General features: G+C 34.1%; 1 protein-coding gene and 1 long non-coding RNA gene across 3 annotated transcripts; one reads left to right on the forward strand and one right to left on the reverse strand.

The window, feature by feature from the left end:
- Positions 1-414: 414 nt before the first annotated feature.
- Positions 415-20,723, reverse strand: LOC140801837 (truncated transcription factor CAULIFLOWER A-like). 2 transcript variants are annotated; one of them, XM_073157162.1, is made up of 7 exons: positions 20,184-20,723; positions 7,793-7,871; positions 6,359-6,420; positions 6,182-6,281; positions 2,941-2,982; positions 929-967; positions 415-781 (listed from the first exon to the last, which is right to left on the reverse strand). In XM_073157162.1, the coding sequence occupies exons 1-7, from the start codon at positions 20,366-20,368 to the stop codon at positions 623-625; spliced, it is 666 nt and encodes a 221-aa protein (XP_073013263.1). In that variant the 5' UTR covers positions 20,369-20,723; the 3' UTR covers positions 415-622. The 2 variants fall into 2 exon arrangements, with proteins under 2 accessions (XP_073013263.1, XP_073013262.1); XM_073157161.1 differs by having other exon boundaries at positions 890-967; positions 20,184-20,722.
- On the forward strand, positions 776-7,651 carry LOC140801838 (uncharacterized). The gene is made up of 2 exons (XR_012111531.1): positions 776-1,410; positions 7,026-7,651. It is a non-coding gene; the product is annotated as an uncharacterized lncRNA (long non-coding RNA).
- Positions 20,724-21,916: the final 1,193 nt, after the last annotated feature.

Genomic DNA, 21,916 nt, shown 5'->3' on the forward strand with positions numbered 1-21,916 from the left:
TTTGGTCTCGCATTTCTTAGTAGCTTTGATATATGAAAACTTTGCAACAATCCTCAAGAGAGCTTAAGAAGATCATCAAAATGGCATCCTCTCAGCTAGCTAGAGATCATCCTCACCTCACCAGACGAGGAGCTACAGGAGTAGAAACCCCTGTGCGACGACGTTGCCGGAGGAGGAGGTCGAGCTTGGTGGGAACTCGAGGAAATGGAGGGAGAGTCTTGAGAATTTAACGGTTTCCCAATCTAGAATACTCATAGGATTAAATCTGAGATAATTAAGGCCAATTTAAACTGAATGATTAAAATTAGAACGTGGAATTAATAAGCCAATTTGGGAGTTTATTGGAGTACTGGCCCAGCTCTTAAAAGACAAAACAAGTACCATAAGAATGTAAGATAGGCAGAAGACAAAAAATAACACATTAATGTACTCGTACTTATATATATATATAATAAGGAATATATATATACACACACACGATAACATAGGGCCAATGTTACACTCCCCACTGCATATAATATATGATAATAATACGAAACCATTCCCACTAACTTTTATTTCTCATACTATATATAATTCTACTAGCATCATTAAGAAAGGCGACATAGTCTGGCGACGTGTCTTACGTGTCAAAGAGGAATGGGAACGCCTGTAATGGCGAGGACAGCATCCCGTGGGAAGTCGCAACCACTGGCTCGCCATTGGCGTGAAAGGTCTCCTCTTCTTCAGTTCCTTTTCCCATCATCATCATCATCTCCTCCTCCCTCATCTCCATCCCATTCTGATCACCATCATCATCAACACAAACATAAACATATAGATAGATACAATGAGAAGAAGAAGAAGAAGAAGAAGAAGAAGAAGAAGAAGAAGAAGAAGAAGAATCAACGAGTTTTCTTTTTCTTGTTGTTGTTGTTGGGTCACGTACCGCTTCCAGGTTCCTTCGGTCTTCAAGCAACTGCTTCCCCTGCGAGCATGGAAATAGTGTTAGAAAGTGGATTAATTTCTCCTTTGGAGTAGGGAGGAAAAGGACTCTTTCGACCCTGCCTTGAGATTTGAATCCCCAACCAGTCCCTAAGCAGAGTTCAGACGGTGTCAGTTTCTATTCAACGAAGGGGCAGGATGGTCCCTGGAATTAATGCACCAGATGGGCATCGATAATGGTGTAAAGCTTCATCCCGACCCGTCCCACTTCCCTATTCAGCTATTCTCCATCTCCTATCCGGCTATCCCTCCTCCACTTTTCGACTGGCCACCTCGGGAAAAGCAGAGTACAAGTAACATCACTGTGGGTTTATCCAGCAGTTATAATTTATCCACCCCTATCCCTCGTCCACTTTCAGAATTCCGATTGTCCATTGACGCACTTTCGGGAAGCAGCTAAATTGTCCGCGAGACTCCAATAAACGAGTAAGTCGATAGTAACCTCAAGTTCCTTTTCATGAATTAGAATCGATGATTATAACAACATTTGAGTAAGTAGAGTAGATGCTCTACATGTTCCTTTCTACTTTCTTCTTCTTCTTCTTCTTCTTTCTCTTTTGTAGTTTTGTTTAATTCCAAGGTCGTTGGCTTGGATTTTTCTCAATTTCAACTTGTCCTTTTTCTTTTGATCCGTGGCCATGTGTTATCTTTTTGATATACTGCAAGGAATTTTCTACCGAACTTCTTATTTTTTTACTACACTTTCAAACTTAGAATACAAACTTAGGTGAGTTTCACCGGCTCAGTAAAAAAAAAAAAAACTGTTAAACCAAACAACGGCTTCCAAAGACTTATATGGAAATTGGTTTACTAGCACGTCTTATGTAGAAACCGCTGAACCGGACAATAAATTTCGAATATAAATTGTTGAATCGAAAAATAAATTATGTGAATATTAACTCACAATCTACTCTAAAAGCTTTAACTATTAATAAAAAGATGATTTTTTTTTCTAATATTTCTCTCTACTTCTGGACTGACACGAAGGGGGAGGATGGTCCCGAGGAATTGATTCAACCGACGGAGTTTTATATTTTTAGGATTTGAGCCCATAACCTCTGGTTCTAATTCTATATTAACTCACAATCTATTCTGAATGCTTAAACTATCAGAGAATAGTGAGTTTTATATTTCATATTCTAAGAGTGAAAATTTCTTCTCTTAAAACTTAGGAATGTACTTAGTGACCTTCAATTTATCACGTAAATCATTGAACCGGAAAGGGATATTCAATGGTTTTGTTAAGCTGGATTCGATGTAGCAAAACTCACATAGATTCATATTTAAGTTTCGAAATGAATTAGATGCATGAAAAAAATTTGCCGAAAGCAACTCACACCCCTAGTGTTAATTCACAAGGTGAACTATTGCCCATTTTCACTTAAACCCACCTCATTTATTTTTCGTGATTCATTGACTTTCTTAACTATATAAAATCTCTAAAATGCCATTTTCATTAGTTATCCTATATATTTTTCTGTCGCATAATCCATTTTAGACCCTCCACGAACTATTTTACCCTTATTTTAGAGAAATAATAGAGTTGATTTGATGTTTTCATTAGGGCTGTCATGAGAATGAGAGATATTAGATAGTTGAGGAGGTCAAAATGTCGCAAAACAAAAATAAAAAGAGGATTTGTATGAAATTCTGGGTGTCTAGGTGTAGTTTAACTTGATTCACGGCATGACTAACGTGCTGATCGCAAGTACTATTCTCAAGAATGCTGTGCTCTACCCAACTTGTTCATGCCTTAAATTTGTTTCTTATATCAAATATTAAAGATCTAACCCTAAAATATATGACATGTCTGAAGATAATCGACCTTATAATCAATTTCCTTTTCTCTCAATAAAGGTTAATGACAATGTTGACTAACACCTGATTTTGCTACATGCCTACATCTAAGGGATTCAAAAATACATTTGATGTGAGGGAGAGTGTAAGATAGCATACCTTTTCCTGAAGATCAGCAATCATCTGCATCATAAGTTGTGTCTGCATATAGTAAAGCACTATATAAGAAAGCAATACTTAGAAAGGTGCCTCAGTATGGAAATGCAAGTAACTCTGTTGGTGTATTATGATGGTAATATCATCCAGTAATTTAATTTGGTCAAGGTTCAAATAATTCAGATGAAAATGATATGAAATTACTTGGAAAACAGGGTAATATGGAATTTGTTCATGGTTTATAATGAATAATCTGAATGTAAAAGGTTTTATTATTACCTACAAAGATAATCTCTTTAAAGGATGTCAGATAATGTCGGTACGAGAATTTGGAGTTAGGAAAAATAGGATGTTAATTTTGTTGTTGTGGACTGCAGGGTGGATCATTTCAGTTGAGATGTGGTATGGTAAATAGTTCAACAACCAAGAATAACTTTGGCTCCCTGTTAATCTTATTGTTTACATTTGATGGATCTCTTTGGTTCATAATCAAGGGAGATTGATAAAAATGAAGCACCCTTAGTGTTATATAATTTTCAGACTCCCCTAAATTAACAAGAATATTTTATAGGATATTGTAAGACTGTCCTTACTCTATGAATCAGAATATTATGAACCACCAAACTATGAAATAATATGTGCAAACATGAGCATTCTGAAGGATTAATAGAAAAGTTAAATAATTGTGGCCTACACAAGTTAAAGGGTAGTATCTGCAAACAACAAGTTGTATGAACATTCATTGAGATGAGTTGGAAATATCTAATGGAGATTGGTAGTTCACCAGTACATAGGAATTATTTCTTTCCTATAGGGAATCCAATGGAGGGAGGAAGAACAAAATTTGACACAGAACTGCCAATAAAAGGCATGATGAATCTTTATTTTGAGGAGACCCATGGCTGAAATCGAAATGAATGGAGGAAAAAGATCAAATATATTCTAAGAAGGTTCAGTTGTCTTTGTGGTTGTAGAACTGCATGAATGTGAATTTTCACTAAAGACAAGATAGTAACGAAATATTTAAAGGAGATCAACCTGTAGCAAAATGGGGTGAAGGTAGCAGGAGACTTCTATGCACAAGATGCTGAGTAGTGGATTGAAATACTTGAAAGTATAAAGGGTTAGACAGAGGATGTAAATTGATATGCTCACATTTCTAAGCAGTATAATCTAGCAGGACTGCAGACTTCACCGATTTGGAATGTGGACAAATTTCATAAGAATCAGCTTACATTCTTGTGAGGATGTTGTTTACCAAAGGAGAGAAGATAATTATCTGAAATTATGGTAGTCTGAAGAATAGATGTAAGTTGAGGAATAGCCCAGATAGAACCAAATAGATATATAATTTCTTCAATCAAGAAATGGTATACAACTTTAAATCAAAAGTTTGGAAATCAAAATGAAAACCTTTTGGTCTCTGGAACAAATAGCACTAGAATAATCTATTTAATAACCTTTTGGGGTTAGATGTCTCCCATATCATCAATCATAATAAATTCTAAAACATGTCAAACTGATCCTCTCATAGCTCTTGTAGGTGGTGTTACAAATCAGAAGTTGTACTGGAATGAGTTGGTAAAAAGTTGTTAGCAAAAAGATGTCAGCATTTAAGCTTATAGTTGGATAATAATCCAATGAGAAATTTTCGATTATTTATGCAATATAAATTATACATTATATTTATGTACATCACCATCATAAGATTTCTTCATGTTATTCTTTTGGTGTTTTTGTTCTCATGGATTGCCATCATAGTCAGTGCGACTGTGTGGGTTGATGTGTTATCGTGCTTGTGAATTATCAGCACCAATATAAGGTTTGTATCTCGATATTCTATTATGGTCACCCATGTCAACCCATGCCACTAGAAATAAAGCATGTTTTTGTTACTTTAAATGAATCTAATTTGGGTTTCCTTCATCTCCTTCAACACTCTTTCTTGCATGATCAATGTAAATTACACTTAAAATTTTAGAAATCAAGGGAAAAATTTCAGTTCTTTTCCAAGATATCTTCCCCAACATAGAAAATCCAAAAAATTTATAAAAGTCATGAAATTAGAATATAAATTGCATGTATCACACTATATCTAGTACTTAAAAGTTAAAACTATAAATTATCCCTTAACACCCAATGTAAGGCCTAAAAAGATATGAAAATTATATTTTAAGCATGTCAAGGTCATCCAGTGTGCCAACAGCACACCGGCTCAGCATGACATGTGCCAAGAATACGTACCGTGCCAAGCCAAGATCAGCATGACATTCCTTGCTTATTCTTTTCTATTGTTTTTTTAGTTTGTTTGCATAGTGTAAGTTGCTCGTGAATGAGCAAGACCTGTGTGACGAGAGAAAGTTGAAATATGCATGATATCTATGCTTCTTATGAATCCTCATTTTTGGTCAATATGACTTCTCTTTCAAGGGTGTTGAACTAGTAAAATGCAGATTTAAATTTTTTTCCATCATGCTTCTAGCCATATATAATATTGCACAGAAAATACATGGAACAGGTTGCTATGAGTTCTTTTTCTTCCCTTCTTTAAAGTTTATTAGAATCTGGCAGAAAGCACTAACAGTGGTTTACGAATTGTTGTGGTTCTTACATATTGATTTGTCAAATATTAAGTAATTCATCAAGATCCTGCACATCTTTTCCTAGTGAATCTAAAAATACTATAGATAGAGTGCATCTTATCTGTATGCTCCCATGTGATATGTAATTCTGATGCCTATAGAGGCACCTGGTGATTAGTTAGTTATTTTTTGAGAAAACAGTTAGAAGTATAGGAGACAATAATATCTTGCTGACGTTATATAAGATGATGGTTTCTCATGCTTTAGTCGGATATCAAAAAGGTTGGAACTGGATACAAAAACATATGCAGAAGAGGTTGATGACACAGACCAAAATCTTTCCACTTTGAAGACATGCAAAATAGAGAACAATAAGAATTTAGATGTGATAAGGGCTTGTAACTTCACCAAATTAATTGTCATGCAAAAGGGAGAAAGATAGAGCTGACCTACAAAAATTAGCGAGATGAGATGATAATGATCATGCAATATGTCCAGGAAGAGCGCATGAACAGTGGATTTAAGATAATGATTCTTGCCTAATCTACAGTACTGGATCTTGTTCGAATATCTGGAGCAAGTTAATAAAGATGCTTCAAGGGAACAGATTTCTGTTCCATAGAATGTTTGATGGAGGGTAACAATGCTAAAATCAGACTGACCTTTCCTGTCATTATCTGTGTTAGTGCACCTTCCAGTTCTTTTTCAATCTGATTAAGCTCATTCAGACTCAGCTGGGAAATATTTGACTCATCCAGAAACCTGCAAAAAAAATATTTGCTGTCCTATTAAAACTTCATGAACATTGGCAATTCCAGAAAAATAATTTATGAAACTACCTTTGAGCAAACTTCATTAGCTCAATGTTGGTTCTTGAACCAGAAAAGTTTATATTATTATCCTGTATTACAGTAGCAAAATAAGTCAAATATAAACCTAATATAAAGTAGAACTACTATATTGTACTGTATCAGTATTGAAATTGTTAAATACACAGAGAAAACGTTAGATTTTAACATTAAGGTTCACTTATTTAATCCCTATTAATCAGCAATCATTAAAATTTAGTAGCAAAGTTTACCGGATGCAACAATTTATACGATTGATATCAATCATTTTTAAAGGCCATTCTTCGTCACCCGAGACTTGGACCTCACAAAGACTTATTCTGATTTTGAAAATCAATATAATCGTCTTTGATTTTGAAAATCAATATAATTGTCCAGGCTAGTACCAAAAGAATTTAGTTGCATCCGCTTACCTCCGTGAAGGGAAAGCAGGATTCACAGTAATCATCATAATATCGTTGTTCTCTTTATGTACTGTTTCTACTTTCTTCCAGGATAAAATTAGTAGTGATCCAAACACTTTATTTCAATAGAAGCTAATACGTAAGAACGTGTGGAATTCTATCCGCTCTTCAAGATTAGGCTTCTTGATTTTATCACTATGGACACTGCAATAGCTTAATAGTTGATATCAGCTTAGTGACATTTGTTGATTTAGATTCTTGCAGCTAGTGTGATGACAATGTTCCATTGAAGAAATCTGCATTTACAACTTCTGAAAATGAGAAATAGCATCACAATGTTGTTCCAAGAATAAAAGTTACTACATCAAAGAAGATTGTATTCTATGAAGGAGACATGGGATCACCCAAACCGTGACCTTCTCTTCTTTTGCCTTGTCAGATCTGGTATGCTCAATTGTTATCAGGCACATGCTGGAATGCTTTAATGTTATGAGATGTTGACTTTGATGAGAGATAAGGCAGAAGTTTCCACGATCATAACATGGGAAATTCTCAGTCATTAAAATTGGATATGCAATCAGCTCAATTTATAATACAAAACCCTTTATAAACACATCAAATACACTGACTCTCCGAATTGGAAAATTCATTGCAGAAGGGTGTCTAATTGTCTATTTTCATACTATAGTGGGATTATATGTAGTAAATATTGCAACAGCAGTGTGCTATCTTTTAAGTTCCAACATCCTGAAAGTTACTTTTGTGTCATTTTTGTCTTCCAGATGGGTGATGTATAACACAATGTTGATAAGAAAATTTTGTAATGACCTGTTGATATCATGAATACAACCTAACAGTAAGAAAACTTGGGGAACATAAATGGGAATCAGAATTTTCATCATATGCTTGCTAATTTCATGAATAGGTTTACTTCTTCAGATCCAACAGAAAGAAAAACTGCACAAAAATTTCAATTTTGAGAGTATCAAGTTCCTATCTGCTGCACTGATGAAATTTTTACCTGTTGGCACTGTTCCTGTTCATCACCAACTTTTTCTGCATCTGAAAATTGTTGATAATGAGCTATTATATTGTCCATGCTGAAACAGAGGAGCAAGTCGGTTCAAATATCTTTACTTCTAATTGTTCATCAAGATACAAATTTGCAGGTAATTTCAGTTGGCTACTTTAGATGATTGTACTCATCAGCCAAAAGAAAACCCACTACAAGGCCATTACTGTTGTAGGCCAAATTGGTGATATAAGTACTTAACATTGATTAATTACTGATCAATTATTTTCTTGTGTCCATGATGAAATGTTGCAGTAGTTTCTCTGATGTTTTATTTACTCAAAAATTGTGGGAGCCAAATTTGGTCAAACAGAGAAACTGGAATGTTTACACTATTACCCGTCACTGAAGCATATCATCACTTATTCATTGAATCGTCTTATGGACTTGTTTAACTACGTTTCCTTAAGAATCTGCTATCAAAACAAGAGAAACTAAGGACTATCTTAAATTTAAAATCAACCAAGTCCTAACAGAACTTCACACTTATTCTCATCATTCTCATTTGGTACGCAAATATCATCTGGAGATCATCTTCATAATCTACATCATTATTCTTCATAAGTTATGCATCTGAAGTGATCTCCCTCAAGTTACTCTGTCTTCATATTTGATAATTAGATTTCTTTAATGATGGACTCGATGGTTTTGAACTTAGTTTTGATACTAAATTGATGTGGCGTAGGGCAAAAGACATTCTGATATGGGAAAAAAAAAAAATGAGAATGTAAATAAATCCACGACAAAAGAGAGAATTTTTTTTTGGGGGCCACCAACTGGCATGGACTAGATTGATAATGAAAACTAGCCCACTTAGCTATGTGGGGGGAAAGAAACACTTGACGTGTAGATGAAAACAAAAGGAAGGTTGGAGAAGAGTGTTACATTCTCTTTGATATGATCGACATGGATGTTTGTCATATACTCCTTGGTCGCCAATAGCAGTATGACATCAAATCTACACACATAAGCTAAGATAATACTTTTACTTTCTACAAAGATAGAGTGAAAATTATTGAGTGTTTGTAAACTAATAATGTTTTAAATTTAATTTATCAAAATAGACCACTCCTCAAACTTATTACCAAAAGAAGTATGTGGCAGTGTAGCCCTAGATGAAACATTGAAACTTTTGGCAAGTTTTACTATTAAAGAAATGCTCAAAATTCAAGCATTTTTTATACCAATTAAGCAATTTTTCGTTAAGAGAAGTTAAGTGTTGTATAGAGCTAAATAAGAATGCCAAAGAGTTTAGCGGTTTCTTTTATAGCTAAAACGCCTATCTAATGAGCATTTTCCTTAATATCTTAAATACTGAATTTTTTAGCGTTTTTAGTAGAGCTACAGTGCCATGTACCCCTTTTTAGTAATAAGTTTGAGGCGCGATCTATTTTAGCAAATTAAAATTTGGATAGGAGCTAGTTTGGTCAAAAACTTAAAATTATTCTTGTCCTTAACACAAAAAATTGAATGCAACTTTTCTTTTAATCAATGACATAGAATATGAGTCAAAAGAAACAAAAGAGGTCTTAGCTTTGACCTTAAAATGAGAAAGTCCAATATCCAACTCAAGCTTATATACAGTTGATATTAGAATCAATGTGTTGGTATACTATTGACTCTTCAAGACACCATGGGATAAGGAACTTGATTGTATTCTTTAACCTAGAAGATAAGGAACTTAACTGTTGAGATAAAAACACAATATTTAGGCTCACCACAAAATAGGAGATGATTAAAAATTTGTTTAGATTTTCTAGACTGTATCATAATTTGCTTATAATACAAGTTATATGGATATTTCTTACATGACATGAATACAATATTGTTTATAACGTATATAAGATCAAATGAAAATAATGGGTACTTAAAATGATTAAGGCGACTAGTATCGTTATCCTCAAAATTAGATCCTATGTTTAAATTGCTATCGGAAGAAATTTGAACCAAAAGATAACTATTAAACATTTGATATCGAATGCATATACATGTTGGATATGCATCTGATATGTTTTCGAAGTATCCAAATTAAAAGCAAATTATTTTTAACTATCAGATTTGTTTAGGATATAATTAGATACGCACAAGATATAATAGAATACGTTTTTTTAGATTATTAGTTATATCATGTAGATATTGAATTGATTATATGGTTGTAGGAAATGCTATGTTGAATTGCTGATTTGTTGTTGTAGAAAAAATGTATAGAGATTAGAGACTACAGAATGCTATGTTACTTAATAAGAAAAATGTGTTAGTATATTAGATAGTAGAATGTGTATATTTAGTGTTTAGTTACTTGCATGAAAATGTAGATATTTCAAATGTTGTATCACCAGAGATAAATAGCTACCAAAACTATGAGTTCTAGTATTGGTAGTATAGTTATAGATGACAATGCCCCACTTTGAAAGTATGTAACTAATTTAGAGATGATAATATAAGGAGGAATTTGAATCTTATTATAGAATAAAAACTTGTGTAATGAGATTAATGGATGTGGAACTAAACTTTACTCTAAAATAAATAGCCATCATATGATGGAGATCAAGAGGATTGTGGAGAGGCCGAGTTAAAAATAAGAAACTCTATGTCTAGGCTTATACCATTGAGAAAGTCGGCTTAACATACTTCATCTAGTTATGCGCTTTGGAACCAATTCTTCTAATATATCATTTAGATCTTGAAAGAGTTAGACAAATGGGAGCAACTCTTAAGAACTCATTTAATATAGTTTATTGTAATCAATTGCATTATAAAATTGCTAAAAGATTCTACTCATTTGGGTTATTATAAATGCATTATGCTATGTCTTATATATTTGTTGCTAGTAGTCAAATATTAGATTATTTGTCTCCTAAATATAATATGTTGAGAATCATACTCTTTCAACAAGAAATACAATTATTGAGACTCATCAACGACACATTGAGGGGAAAAAAAGGGTTAGCATATGTGCGATGGCTGAACAAATGCACAAGAAGGCCTTTTATCAAAATTTGGTATTGAAAAAGTGGTTTCATATTTTTTAGAGTTGCCAATTATGATGGGGAGTATAAAGATAAATTCTTCACATCTAGCTAGATCATCAAAATAACTCTATTTTCGTGCTATTCTTATTAGGCATCATAGGCCATTTGATTCAAGAGAATTCAAATCGTACTTCTTCAAATAAGGACCTAAAATTTCTTGTATAGAAAATGAGGATTTGAAGAGGTTCTTTCTAAATGAACAAGAGAGGATTAAATGAGTACGATAATTTTTCAAATGCTATAAAGGGTTTTGCTAACCATAACTCTATTGAAGATAGAGATATTTTTGATTTAAAAGAGTTGATTATTCATGGTGCTTTTGTATCATACTTTAGAATTCAGCACTCAAGTTACTTGGATAACTATGTTTATCATTATAATGTGAGAGATTTTAGAGCACATATTCTTTTATTCACTCAAGAAATAAGATCACTCAAAAGATCTAGTATCGCTCGAGTAATAAGATGAAGACAATGAGAGCGATGATGACTTAATTAGTAGCAATGTATCCCCACCCCTATTACACTACTCTCATTTTGAGGATTATGATACTAGTCATCTTAATCATTTTAAAGTATGTTCCCAAATAATAATTACTTAAATTTCTTCACCGGTGACAAGATGAAATCTAACCATAAGAAAAAGATCTTATTATAGAATGAACTCATGTAATGAGGTTAATGGATATGGAACTAAACTTTACTCTAAAGTAAATAACCATCATATCATGGAGATAAAGAGGGTTGTATAGGAGGTCAGAGTTAAAAAGAAGAAACTATATGTCTAGGCTTATACCATTGCTAAAGTTAGCTTAACATACTTTATCTAGTTCTCTAGATCTAGAAAGAGTTAGACAAAGGGTAAACAACTCTTTAGAAGTCATTTAATATAGTTTATTATAATTAATTGCATTGTGAAGTTGCTAAAATATTCTACCTAGTTGGGTTATCATTTAATATTATTAAAAACACATTATATCAAGTCTTACATGTTTGTTGTTAGTAATTTAAATATCAGCTTATTTGTCTCCTAGATATAATAAGTTGAGAATCATACTCTTTCAACAAAAAATTGCAATTATTAAAAGATTATTAAGACCCATTAATGGCACATTGAGAGAAAAAAAGATTTGCATTATTTGCGATGGCTGAATAAATGCACAAGAAAATCTTTTATCAATTTTTGGTACTCACAAAGTGGTTTCATATTTTTTAGAGTTGTCAATTATGATGAGGAGTATAAAGACAAATTCTTCATATATAGTTGGATCATCAAAATTTAAACTTCATTTTTGTGCTATTTTTACTAGGCATTATAGCTCAACTTTGATTGAAGAGGATTCAAATCGTACTCCTTCACATGAGAACTTAAAATTTCTTATATAAAAAAATGAGTATTTGAAGAGGTCCTTTCTAAATAAGGAAGAGCGGATAATTATAAATGAGTACGATAATATCTCAACTACTTTAAAGAGTTTTGCTAACCATAAGTCTATTGAAGATAAAAATATTCATGATTTAAAAAAATTAATTATTCATGGTGCTTTTGCACTAGTGTTTCAGAATTTGGCACATAAGTTACTTGAGTAACCGTGTTCATCATCATATTGTGAGGTTTTAGAACACATTCTTTTATTCACTCAATGAAAAGAAACAAGATCACTTAAAAGATCTAGTTTCACCCGAGTAATGACACGGCAAACCAAAATGTGATGAGGGGTGGGAGGGAGGGATTCATTGCGAGTGAGAATTTTATAAATACTAAATTTTTACTTCGTAAATTGAACAACATGCTCACTAACGTAGGCAACGAGAGTGACGATGACTTCAATAGAGATAAATGATTGATATAGTAGTAATGGATCCCCACTTGTATTATACTGCCCTCATTTTGGTGTTATATATTGATTATAAAATGTTAATGTAAACTTAGGGAATTAGTGTATTTACTTCATCAACTTTAATGCTATGAATTGCTCATATTGAATACTATGATATCTACTGCTCCATTTTTTAGTGCATTAATTGTTGAATATTGACATCCTCTTTTAATACTCTGTTACAAAATTCTTATACTATTAATTGCTTAGAAATATAATGCATCCATATTCTTTTATCCTACATGTCTGTTATCTTTACTTTTTGCACATATAAGATTGCCATTACAAAATACATAAATATATTTTTTATTTTTTAATATATCAAATATATTATATACTGTGTTTTTTTTAGCATTTGTCATATCTTAGAATAGCCTAAAAATTGCTTTGGTCTTTTGTGAGCTTTATTTTTTATCTTGGTGATTTCAAAGATAATAGAAATAAAACATTTGCGGGTCCTCTAGGTTTAACACAACTACACAATACAAGGTTTTGGAAGATAATTTCGTTAATTGTATGAAAAATGATCCACAATTTACATTCTATGGACTAGAAGATGTTCTTACACAGAAAAATTCGAGTGAATCCATGCAATTTGATACCTAGATATCTCCAATAGCTTTTAGAGAAGGAATTCTTGGAAGGCCTCCTTTTTTTTTCTCCTTTATATTAAATTCAAGAATTTGAATAAGGTTTGCAATTCTTAGGCTCCAAGTCGGATAAGCAAGGGATAGATAATTACTACGTTCTAATTCACCAAACAGATATATTTAAATTGTGAATAATTAGCCCAGTCAAATATGAGTTCCACCACTTTATTCCCAGATAAAGTGTTAAATTTGTTTGTTGGAACAGTATTCCTCATTTTGTTTTGAGTTTTATATCAAGGCTAGCTAGGGAATATATAAATTTTTTCACATATCCTTGTTTAATTTTTTTAAATTTCAAACTATTTATTTTAACTTTGCTTCTAATTATAGAATATTATTAACTAATTCTTCTATTCTATAACACATCTAATAATCTTTGTTTTAACTGTGAGAGACTAATAAACGTATTAGAATGTTTTTATCATTCTACAGTAAAGTGATTAGATAGAAGAGAAAAAGGACATTATCATTCTTTTTTTTTTCTTTTTTTCTTTTTTTTTTTGGTTCCAAATCCACTATTCCAACTAATATACTCAAAAAAATACAAAATTTATCCTTGTAACCATTACATGATTCCACCGTCTCATAACAATACAAACATAATTCCACAACTCATAACCATACATACATAATTCCACATCTCATAACCACACATACATAATTCCACATAATCCAAGGATAAAGGAGTTTGCAAAGGATAAATAGAAATTAGCTCAGGGAAAATTATTCCACTTCCGGACGAAGTGTTAGGTTTGTCTACGTCCAATTAGAAGTCATTTATCAAGCTAGGAACATACATAATCGTAAGGTAAATTTTCCATTTATTAAGTCAATTCCTATACTCATAGAATGCAAGAGATCCAGATAGTGTTAAGACGTCACAGATTTAGGTGTTCGATTTAAAGAGAATGTTCCTTCCTAAATATTGACATGCTAAGGAAATAGTCCATTATTTATTTTTCGACTCTGTTTCTTTATCCCATCTTGGATACTATTCTTTTCTTTGCATAGTGGTGAGGACCAAGATTTCATCCATTTTCATAATATTGCAAACTTGCACCATGGATTTAAGTTTCCGTAGATTCTAAACTGTATCGTGGAAATAGATCGTATGATCCTTGATCCAAATCGGACCATCAATACAATCAATACGATTAGACATGATCATCGGGTAGGCAAGATTGGGGCTAAGCTTTTAGGGCTAACCGGACTTAAATATTTATTCACGGCTCGACTCATCAATCACTCGAACCGAATTAGGATCTTCTAGCCCGTTACCGTCTACTAGCCAGTCCATTAGAAATTAGGCTTGGGTTGTGTATAATGAGTCTAACATAATGAGTTGAATATAAAATATATATATCATATTGAGCCAAATTTAATTAACTTATATGAATATATTTTAATTATCTTTTATAAGAATATACTTATATATTGATATATAGTTTACTAAATATGCAACGGAACTAAAACAATTATATGAATATGCATTCATAATAGGTTAGGCTATAGATGAAAATAATGGATCTGAACTTTTGGGAGGGCTGGGCGGATAAAAGCTTAGCCCATGCCACCCACTCCGATCTCAGGCTAGGGTCGGGCCGAGCCTAAATCAGGCTTGGGTTGAGCTTAGCCTGATTAAAACTGGACGAGTTAGGCAGATCGAGCCCAATGATTATGGCTAGATACAATCGACACATCATTTTTTTTTTTCAAATGACCCCGATCCTAAAATCGATACCTATAACCTTTGTTGCTACAGAACTTTCTAATTTGTTTATACTTTTCTCTCTATTAAAAAAAAATATTATAATACATAATTTTTTAGGTTAAATAAATAAAAAATAACATGATAATGAGTCAATCAAAATAAGAACCAAAAGGACTAAAATAGACCGAGACTCTTGGAACTTTTTGCTTTTGACATCGAAGTGAATCTTTGATGATTTAAGAACATGCTAGAGATAATTCTCGTCAATTCTCTCAGCAAGACTTCCTACATATAAATGAGCTCATCCTATTTATTGTACAAATGCTAAGTTGTCAATCATGGACCAAGTCCTTCCTACACATATGGATGTCTCTATGATTCGCCACTAAAGATATCAATAGATAATATGATTGATCTCAAATGTGGATTCCCAGAAGAGAATTTGCAAGGCTACTAAAGATATCAATAGACAGTGTGAGAAAGAATTTGCCTAGGCTATCAAGGCTAACATGTAAATTCAAATAAAAACAAGAGAAATAGGTTAAAATCATTGCAGCAATTCCTCCTAATGCTGGGAAGGATTCAAAATTGTGTGATACTAATCCTAGCTTTCATTGGTCTCACATAGGTCCTATTTTTTCTTCTTAGACGTGAATCTATGTACCTTCTTATTTTATTAGTACGTGTCATCATCATTAAGTCACATCAACCTATTAACTTTGATTTGATGAATACTGAAATAAGCCTTATCATTCTAGTATAATAACTAAACACTAACTTAATTTTTTTAGTATATACTAATTTATTATTCTCTCTCCTCTTATCAAAATAGAAAGAGGTGGTGTCGGCCCTCACAACTTAGTTGTCGGTGAGAATTACCTAGGGAACCCTCGTTGATCCCTAAATCATAAGTTGGACGTTACAAATATGTGGGGAATAAGCTTATACCAATTAGGGGTATAACTAGATCCAAATTACTTGATACCAAATTTATTTTGACTAACTCGAATATGAATCTTAATTTTTCAATCCATATAATAAATGAGTAGGATTTGCTATAATAGATAGTTTAGAATCCGATCAAACTTGGATCGAAGCTCTACTATATATATATATATATAGTTTTTCTTCTCCTATTTTTAAATTCGTAGGTAATGGATATTTAGTTCAATACTTCAATTATGTATATAGGCGCATTTAGTTATTCTAATTCATAGTATGAATAATCTCAAGTCTATCAAAGAATACCATTTCGTACTACTATTATGGTTACTTGATATATGAAACTAATATCATTTCGAGTGAGATGATACAAGTATGGTGCCTCAATTTTTGCTATTAAACCACAAAAATTAAGTGCCAAAAGCTGTGACATATTGCTTTGGAATTAGATTATTATATTTTCTTTATTTCATAGTGTACTTGTTATTAGTGAGGAACCCAAATATGGTCGGTTGAATTTGAATCCAATGCAACACAATTCAATAATAAACGAACTATATATTGATATTGCAATTACCACTCCATGTAAATTTTAAATCGAGTCCAAATCCAACAAAACTAAATAGATATGGACTAAGATTTGTATATATCTGATCAAATCCGATTCGAGTACATGGTATTGTTTCATGTCGGCCACAATCTTCCCTAAAACTTTGTTAGATAAGATGAAATACCTAAAAGGGGCCCTTTTGGTGGGCCTTTGATAACAATAGGGCTCATATCTATCTAAAGAGTTAGACTTACTTTATAGGCCAATGTGACAGGTGAACTTAGAATTCATCAACCAAAGCTTGTTAACCAAAGTCTTGGTTCTCATATTGGCTTGAGGACTTATCAAGCAACTCTCAAGTATCTATCTATAGGCTATTATTCTTAAAGCAAAAGATTTTCCTCACTTCTCATATTGGAAAGCCAACAGTAAGTGTAGAGCTCCTGGAGGTGGCTATCCACTTTTAGTCTAAGAGCTTATCTCAACAAGAATCTAGGATGGTCGGTGGGAGATGACTCTTCTATATCAATTCGATAAGATTCTTGGTTGTTGGGCCCAAAGCTTCCTTCTTTCATTCTTCCGATCGATATCTCTTAGGGTCCAAGAACTCAAGCCCAGTTCATTTATCCAATAAGAATATGCTTATTATGATATAAGCATACTTATACTCGTATAGCAAATAAATAATCATTTAAGTCTATACTAATATAATTATATCTATTTTTCTCTCCTCTACCAATTATTATTTTATTCTTAAAAAAATATTACTTCAACCTTTAATCCCTCAATCTTTTTCCTCTTCGCCTTCACTGTCTTCTCCTTATTCATCCATTTATAGAGGATATTCAGTCATTTGCTAAGTATTACTTCCAACTTTATATCAAATCAAGTGTAATTATTATATACTATATTAGTATACAATTAAACAGTAAAATAACTTATACTAATATAAGCTCTCTTATGCTAGTATTTAAAATTAGAATAGCTATATTAGTATTGACCTTATTCTATAAGCCCTCATTTACTTCGGCCCCATGGCCCCCTTCACATCAGCAATAATTTTTGTTTAAATTCTAAATTACAACTTCTTATTCTAAAATAAGAGCTAAACATAATAATAGTTCTATAAAAATAAAAATACTAATTATTAAAACTACATATTATATCATACTAACTCAATTACCAATTTATCCTTGATATTTATCTCATCAATGTACTTTATATTCAATCAAAAGATATTTAGCGTGACTTACCAAAAAGAAAAACTTTTTCTTATATTTTCCTTCACTTGATATCACATCAAATATAATTATTACACCATGCTAGAATATTAGCTTCTATCATTTTAGAAATAACTTTTTATGTAGTCTGGAATACAACCCCTTGTTTTAGAATAACTATTAAACATCATAATAACTTTAATCTAGAATATAAATACTATTTATCATAATTATGTCTTATACCACACTAATCTAATTACCAATATATCCTTAATATCTATCCTATCAATATATTTTATATCAACTCAAATAATATTTATCATAATTTTATAAAAAATAAAAAATCTCATATTTCTTCACTTTATATCATATTAATTATAATTATAATTATTTTATTCGGAATAATTATTTTTAAAATTTAAAAGCCTAATCTAAAAAATAACAAATTAAAAAAAAATACCTATTCTAGAATTTGAATTATTCCTAAATTAACTAGCTCGGTTCACCTTTTGCTATGAAAAAGCTATCTTCCTAGAGTTCTAGTGCAGCACCCTCTACGGTGAGGCTACCTCGTGGAAAGAGCTAGATCTTTTGCTACCCTCTCAATAATGGCACTGATTGGACGGTTTTCCTATAATATCAAAATACAAAAGGTAGATTTCATCTTCTCTCTTTATAAGAGTTTATTTCACAAACAGATGTAATGATCTATGATCTATTAATACTAGTTGTTCAAGATCGATTCTATAAAGAACGAATTGATCCATTTTCATTTCAAGATTACGATCGCTCTCATGCATTTGAGTGAATCAAGAGTCTATAAACTTTCATTAAAAAAATTAAAATAAGATGTCCCCTATATTCTCTGAACCCACCCATCATTTGCACCAACGTTCCAATAGTCCAAGTAGTTGGCACAAGGAAGTGATGAGAAGGGGTAATTGGCGCTCTAATAGTAGAGAAAGGTATAACGACTCAATGCAGCTATGACACCTACGAACGTGATCTGGAGAAAGGTAAGTAAATCTTCTATAAAATGTGGAATTTCATTAAGGTTCTATAACAAATCTCATTATATTTATTTATTTATTAATTTTTTACATGGTTTGCAAATTGGACTTCATCATATCAATTTATATCAATAAATTTGTAATGGATTAGTATCTATAAAGTATGGAAATCTAAAAGGTATCAGAATAAGCAGAACAAGAGGAGTAAATGGGTTGGAACTATGCACAAGAAGGGCAAAAGGACTTGCAACTGATCGATGGAAGACGAATGAATTTTCTACAACAGTGAGGTTGCAGCAAGGTTCAGCATTGTCTTGTCAGATGTTCTGGTTGGATAGATTGTAGGTGAATTAGCTACAGATATTGGTGCATCTTATTTGCAAATGACACATTATGATTGATAATTTGAAGAATTGATTGAATACGAAGCTGGAAGATATGGTGGAGAACGTAAAATCTGAAAATTTTAGACAAGTAGAACAATGGCTGAGCATAGGACCTAACTAAATTTATTCTATATATAAGAACAAAAAAACAGGCTTCATCCCAAGTGTTCAATCAAGATTTAGCTAAGGGGAAAAGGTGTGCAACGAAAAGATTTAGCAGGATAAACAAAGGAAAGATAAGCATGAAGGCATAAAATAATAGTAAGAAAGCGGGAAAAAAAAAGGAACGACTTTGTGTGAAATAAAACAATAATTGACTGAAAGTAAAGAAATGCAGAAAAGCTAGAAATAAGGAGAAACGAGGTTTTGAATTGTGAATCCCGAAAACCGGGGGAATCGAAGATGGGTAATGGAGATCCAAGGAACCAGAGTTGGGGATTCCAGTGCGAATCGTTTCACCTTATCACTGTGCTTCTTTAAAAAAACTCACTAAAAATAGACGAAGAATTTGCGTGAATAAACTAGAGTTGCCTTAGAAGCGAGCAGCGACGTAATGGAAATTCCTAGAAACGTAGATTGTAACAGGAAACGAAACTCGAGATTTACGAACGTTTCACCTCAGCACTGTGCTGCTGGGCATAAAACAAGTTCAAGTTCAACAATTTCGGCGCCACGTGCGAGGGAAAAAGATAAAAAGTAAAATACAAAACAAAATTGAGGGTTTTAATAATGTTATATCTCGGCTCGGCACCGGCCCACTTGAGTACTGTGGTAAGCAGCAAGGACGACGATGGAAATACCCGTCGAACCTCCTCGGCCCTCGCGCTTCTCTATCACACATCTCTTGGTTTCGGCGAGGGCAAATTGGACCAATAACCTAGGGTTTGGGCAAATTTTGAAGAGGAGATCCATCTAGAGGAGGGGATTTGGGGGAAGAGAGAAAGAGGGGTGGGAGGGTACCTTGATGTGCTTGAGTACTCGTAGAGCTTCCCTTGAGAGGAGAAGATGATGAGGCCGACTTCAGCGTCGCAGAGGACCGCGAGCTCGTGTGCCTTCTTGAGGATCCCACCCCGCCGCTTCGAGAAGCACACCCGGCGGGTCGTCTTGTCCTCGATCCGCCGCAGCTGCACCCTTCCTCTCACCATCCTCTTCCCCTCGAAACCCTAATCCTAAGAACCAAAAGGAGGCTTCTCTGGGATGCAAAAGGAGGCATGAAATCAACGCTTTTGTAGGCGTCTCTCTCTCTCTCTCTCTCTATAGATCTCTTTCGCTCTTTAGAAATGGAAAGAAAAGGGGGGAAGACGAAGAGATTCCAGTATCCATAGCGCCTTTCGCGATTGAGACGAAAAGAAGAAAAAGAAAGTCCATTAATAATCCCTCATCATTGGCCTCCTCTAACACCGACTTCAAACCCAATAGCGACCGCGCCGAAGGGAAAGGAGCAAAGTGTAAAAAATCCCCAATGTTAAAACTATTTTGCCCTTCTTTCCGAAATTAAGGACGGCGATTGTTTAAGTGAGGATAAGGAAGAGGATGTGGGCCAAGCACCGTGGAAGCAAGGGGAGAGAGCCGAGAGGCGGTTAGCCAGCTCAGCTGGCGCTATCGCGCGCCGCGGGCTAAGCGCCTGCCACGTGGAGATCGTGATCAGGGAGGGTCGGCGAGCAGCATGTGGGCCACGGTGTGCCACGTGGTATGCTGGTGAAGTGCCAAGTGACATGGGCGCTCCAGCACGTGGTCGAGGGCTGATGGGCTAAAAAAAATAGAGGGGGCAGAGATAAATAGGCTGACACGTGGAAAGCATTCGTAGGGAATTCCCCAGCCATTTCAAGAACCGGAACGTCTTGACAGAGCGCTTCGCTGCCATCCCGTGTGGCACTGCGTACAGCCAACGAGGAGTCGGCGAGTTCCCAGTTGCAGGAAATTCCTGCAGATCGGGATGCATGCGATCGTTTTCTCCTAGCCGGTCGGTTTCGACCGGCGAAACCCGAGCCGGGAGAGGATCGGTTAGGGGTGGTGGGCCCCGGGCAACGGCCGGCAGTGATAGCTTTAATCTAATAAAGATGGGGAGGATTAAAAGATTCCGTTCAAATAATAACGAGGGCTGGAGCATCGCAACCTTGTCTTTCTTAGAGCAGGCACGTACGTATGTCATCAAGATTCGCGGTCTCCCACCAGTCCTTTACACCGCGCGCGCGTTATCGCTGCGTCTCGCTCATCAGGACCATCCCTGCCGGTGAGAAGGCTTGCTGTTGCTGGATGAGGTGGCGCATTACACATCACCGTCCAGGCACGTGAAAGTCCACGATACCGGCCAATCCCATATATATCGAATGTTGACGATGGAGGTTGAAGTTTGCATGCGTTACAAAGATTTTGTAGTAAGACTACGGTAGACGAGTAACTTAATCGAGCTTCAGAAGCTCAGTTACTCCAAAGCCATCTTCTATAAGATGACATTAATCTCCAGGAGGCAGGAGCTTGTTTGGCTCTCATATGCGTTGTCAGTCAAACAAAATGCCATATTGTGAGCCCAGTGGAGAGCGGAAACGTACCAGAGAGCTAAAGCTTCGGTTGTATTAACTATTAAGTAGCGGTAGCGAATATCATATCATAGTTCGTGTCAAGCACGTAGCATATGTTTTATGAATGCACAGATATGTGCACACATACTGAATGATCGAATAGACAAATAG

This window comes from Typha latifolia, chromosome 15, assembly GCF_019914945.1.
Source record: "Typha latifolia isolate L0001 chromosome 15, TyphaL0001v2, whole genome shotgun sequence".
NCBI classification, from domain to species: domain Eukaryota; kingdom Viridiplantae; phylum Streptophyta; class Magnoliopsida; order Poales; family Typhaceae; genus Typha; species Typha latifolia.

Excerpts from the sequence above, each read along its gene's own strand:
- LOC140801837 (XM_073157161.1), bottom strand. The coding sequence starts at position 20,368 with ATGGTGAGAGGAAGGGTGCAGCTGCGGCGGATCGAGGACAAGACGACC. Across the intron at positions 7,872-20,183 it reads GAGTACTCAAGCACATCAAG|CATGGACAATATAATAGCTC; the intron begins GTACCCTCCCAC and ends CCTCTGTTTCAG. Across the intron at positions 782-889 it reads CAACAAGAAAAAGAAAACTC|AATGGGATGGAGATGAGGGA; the intron begins GTTGATTCTTCT and ends GATGGTGATCAG.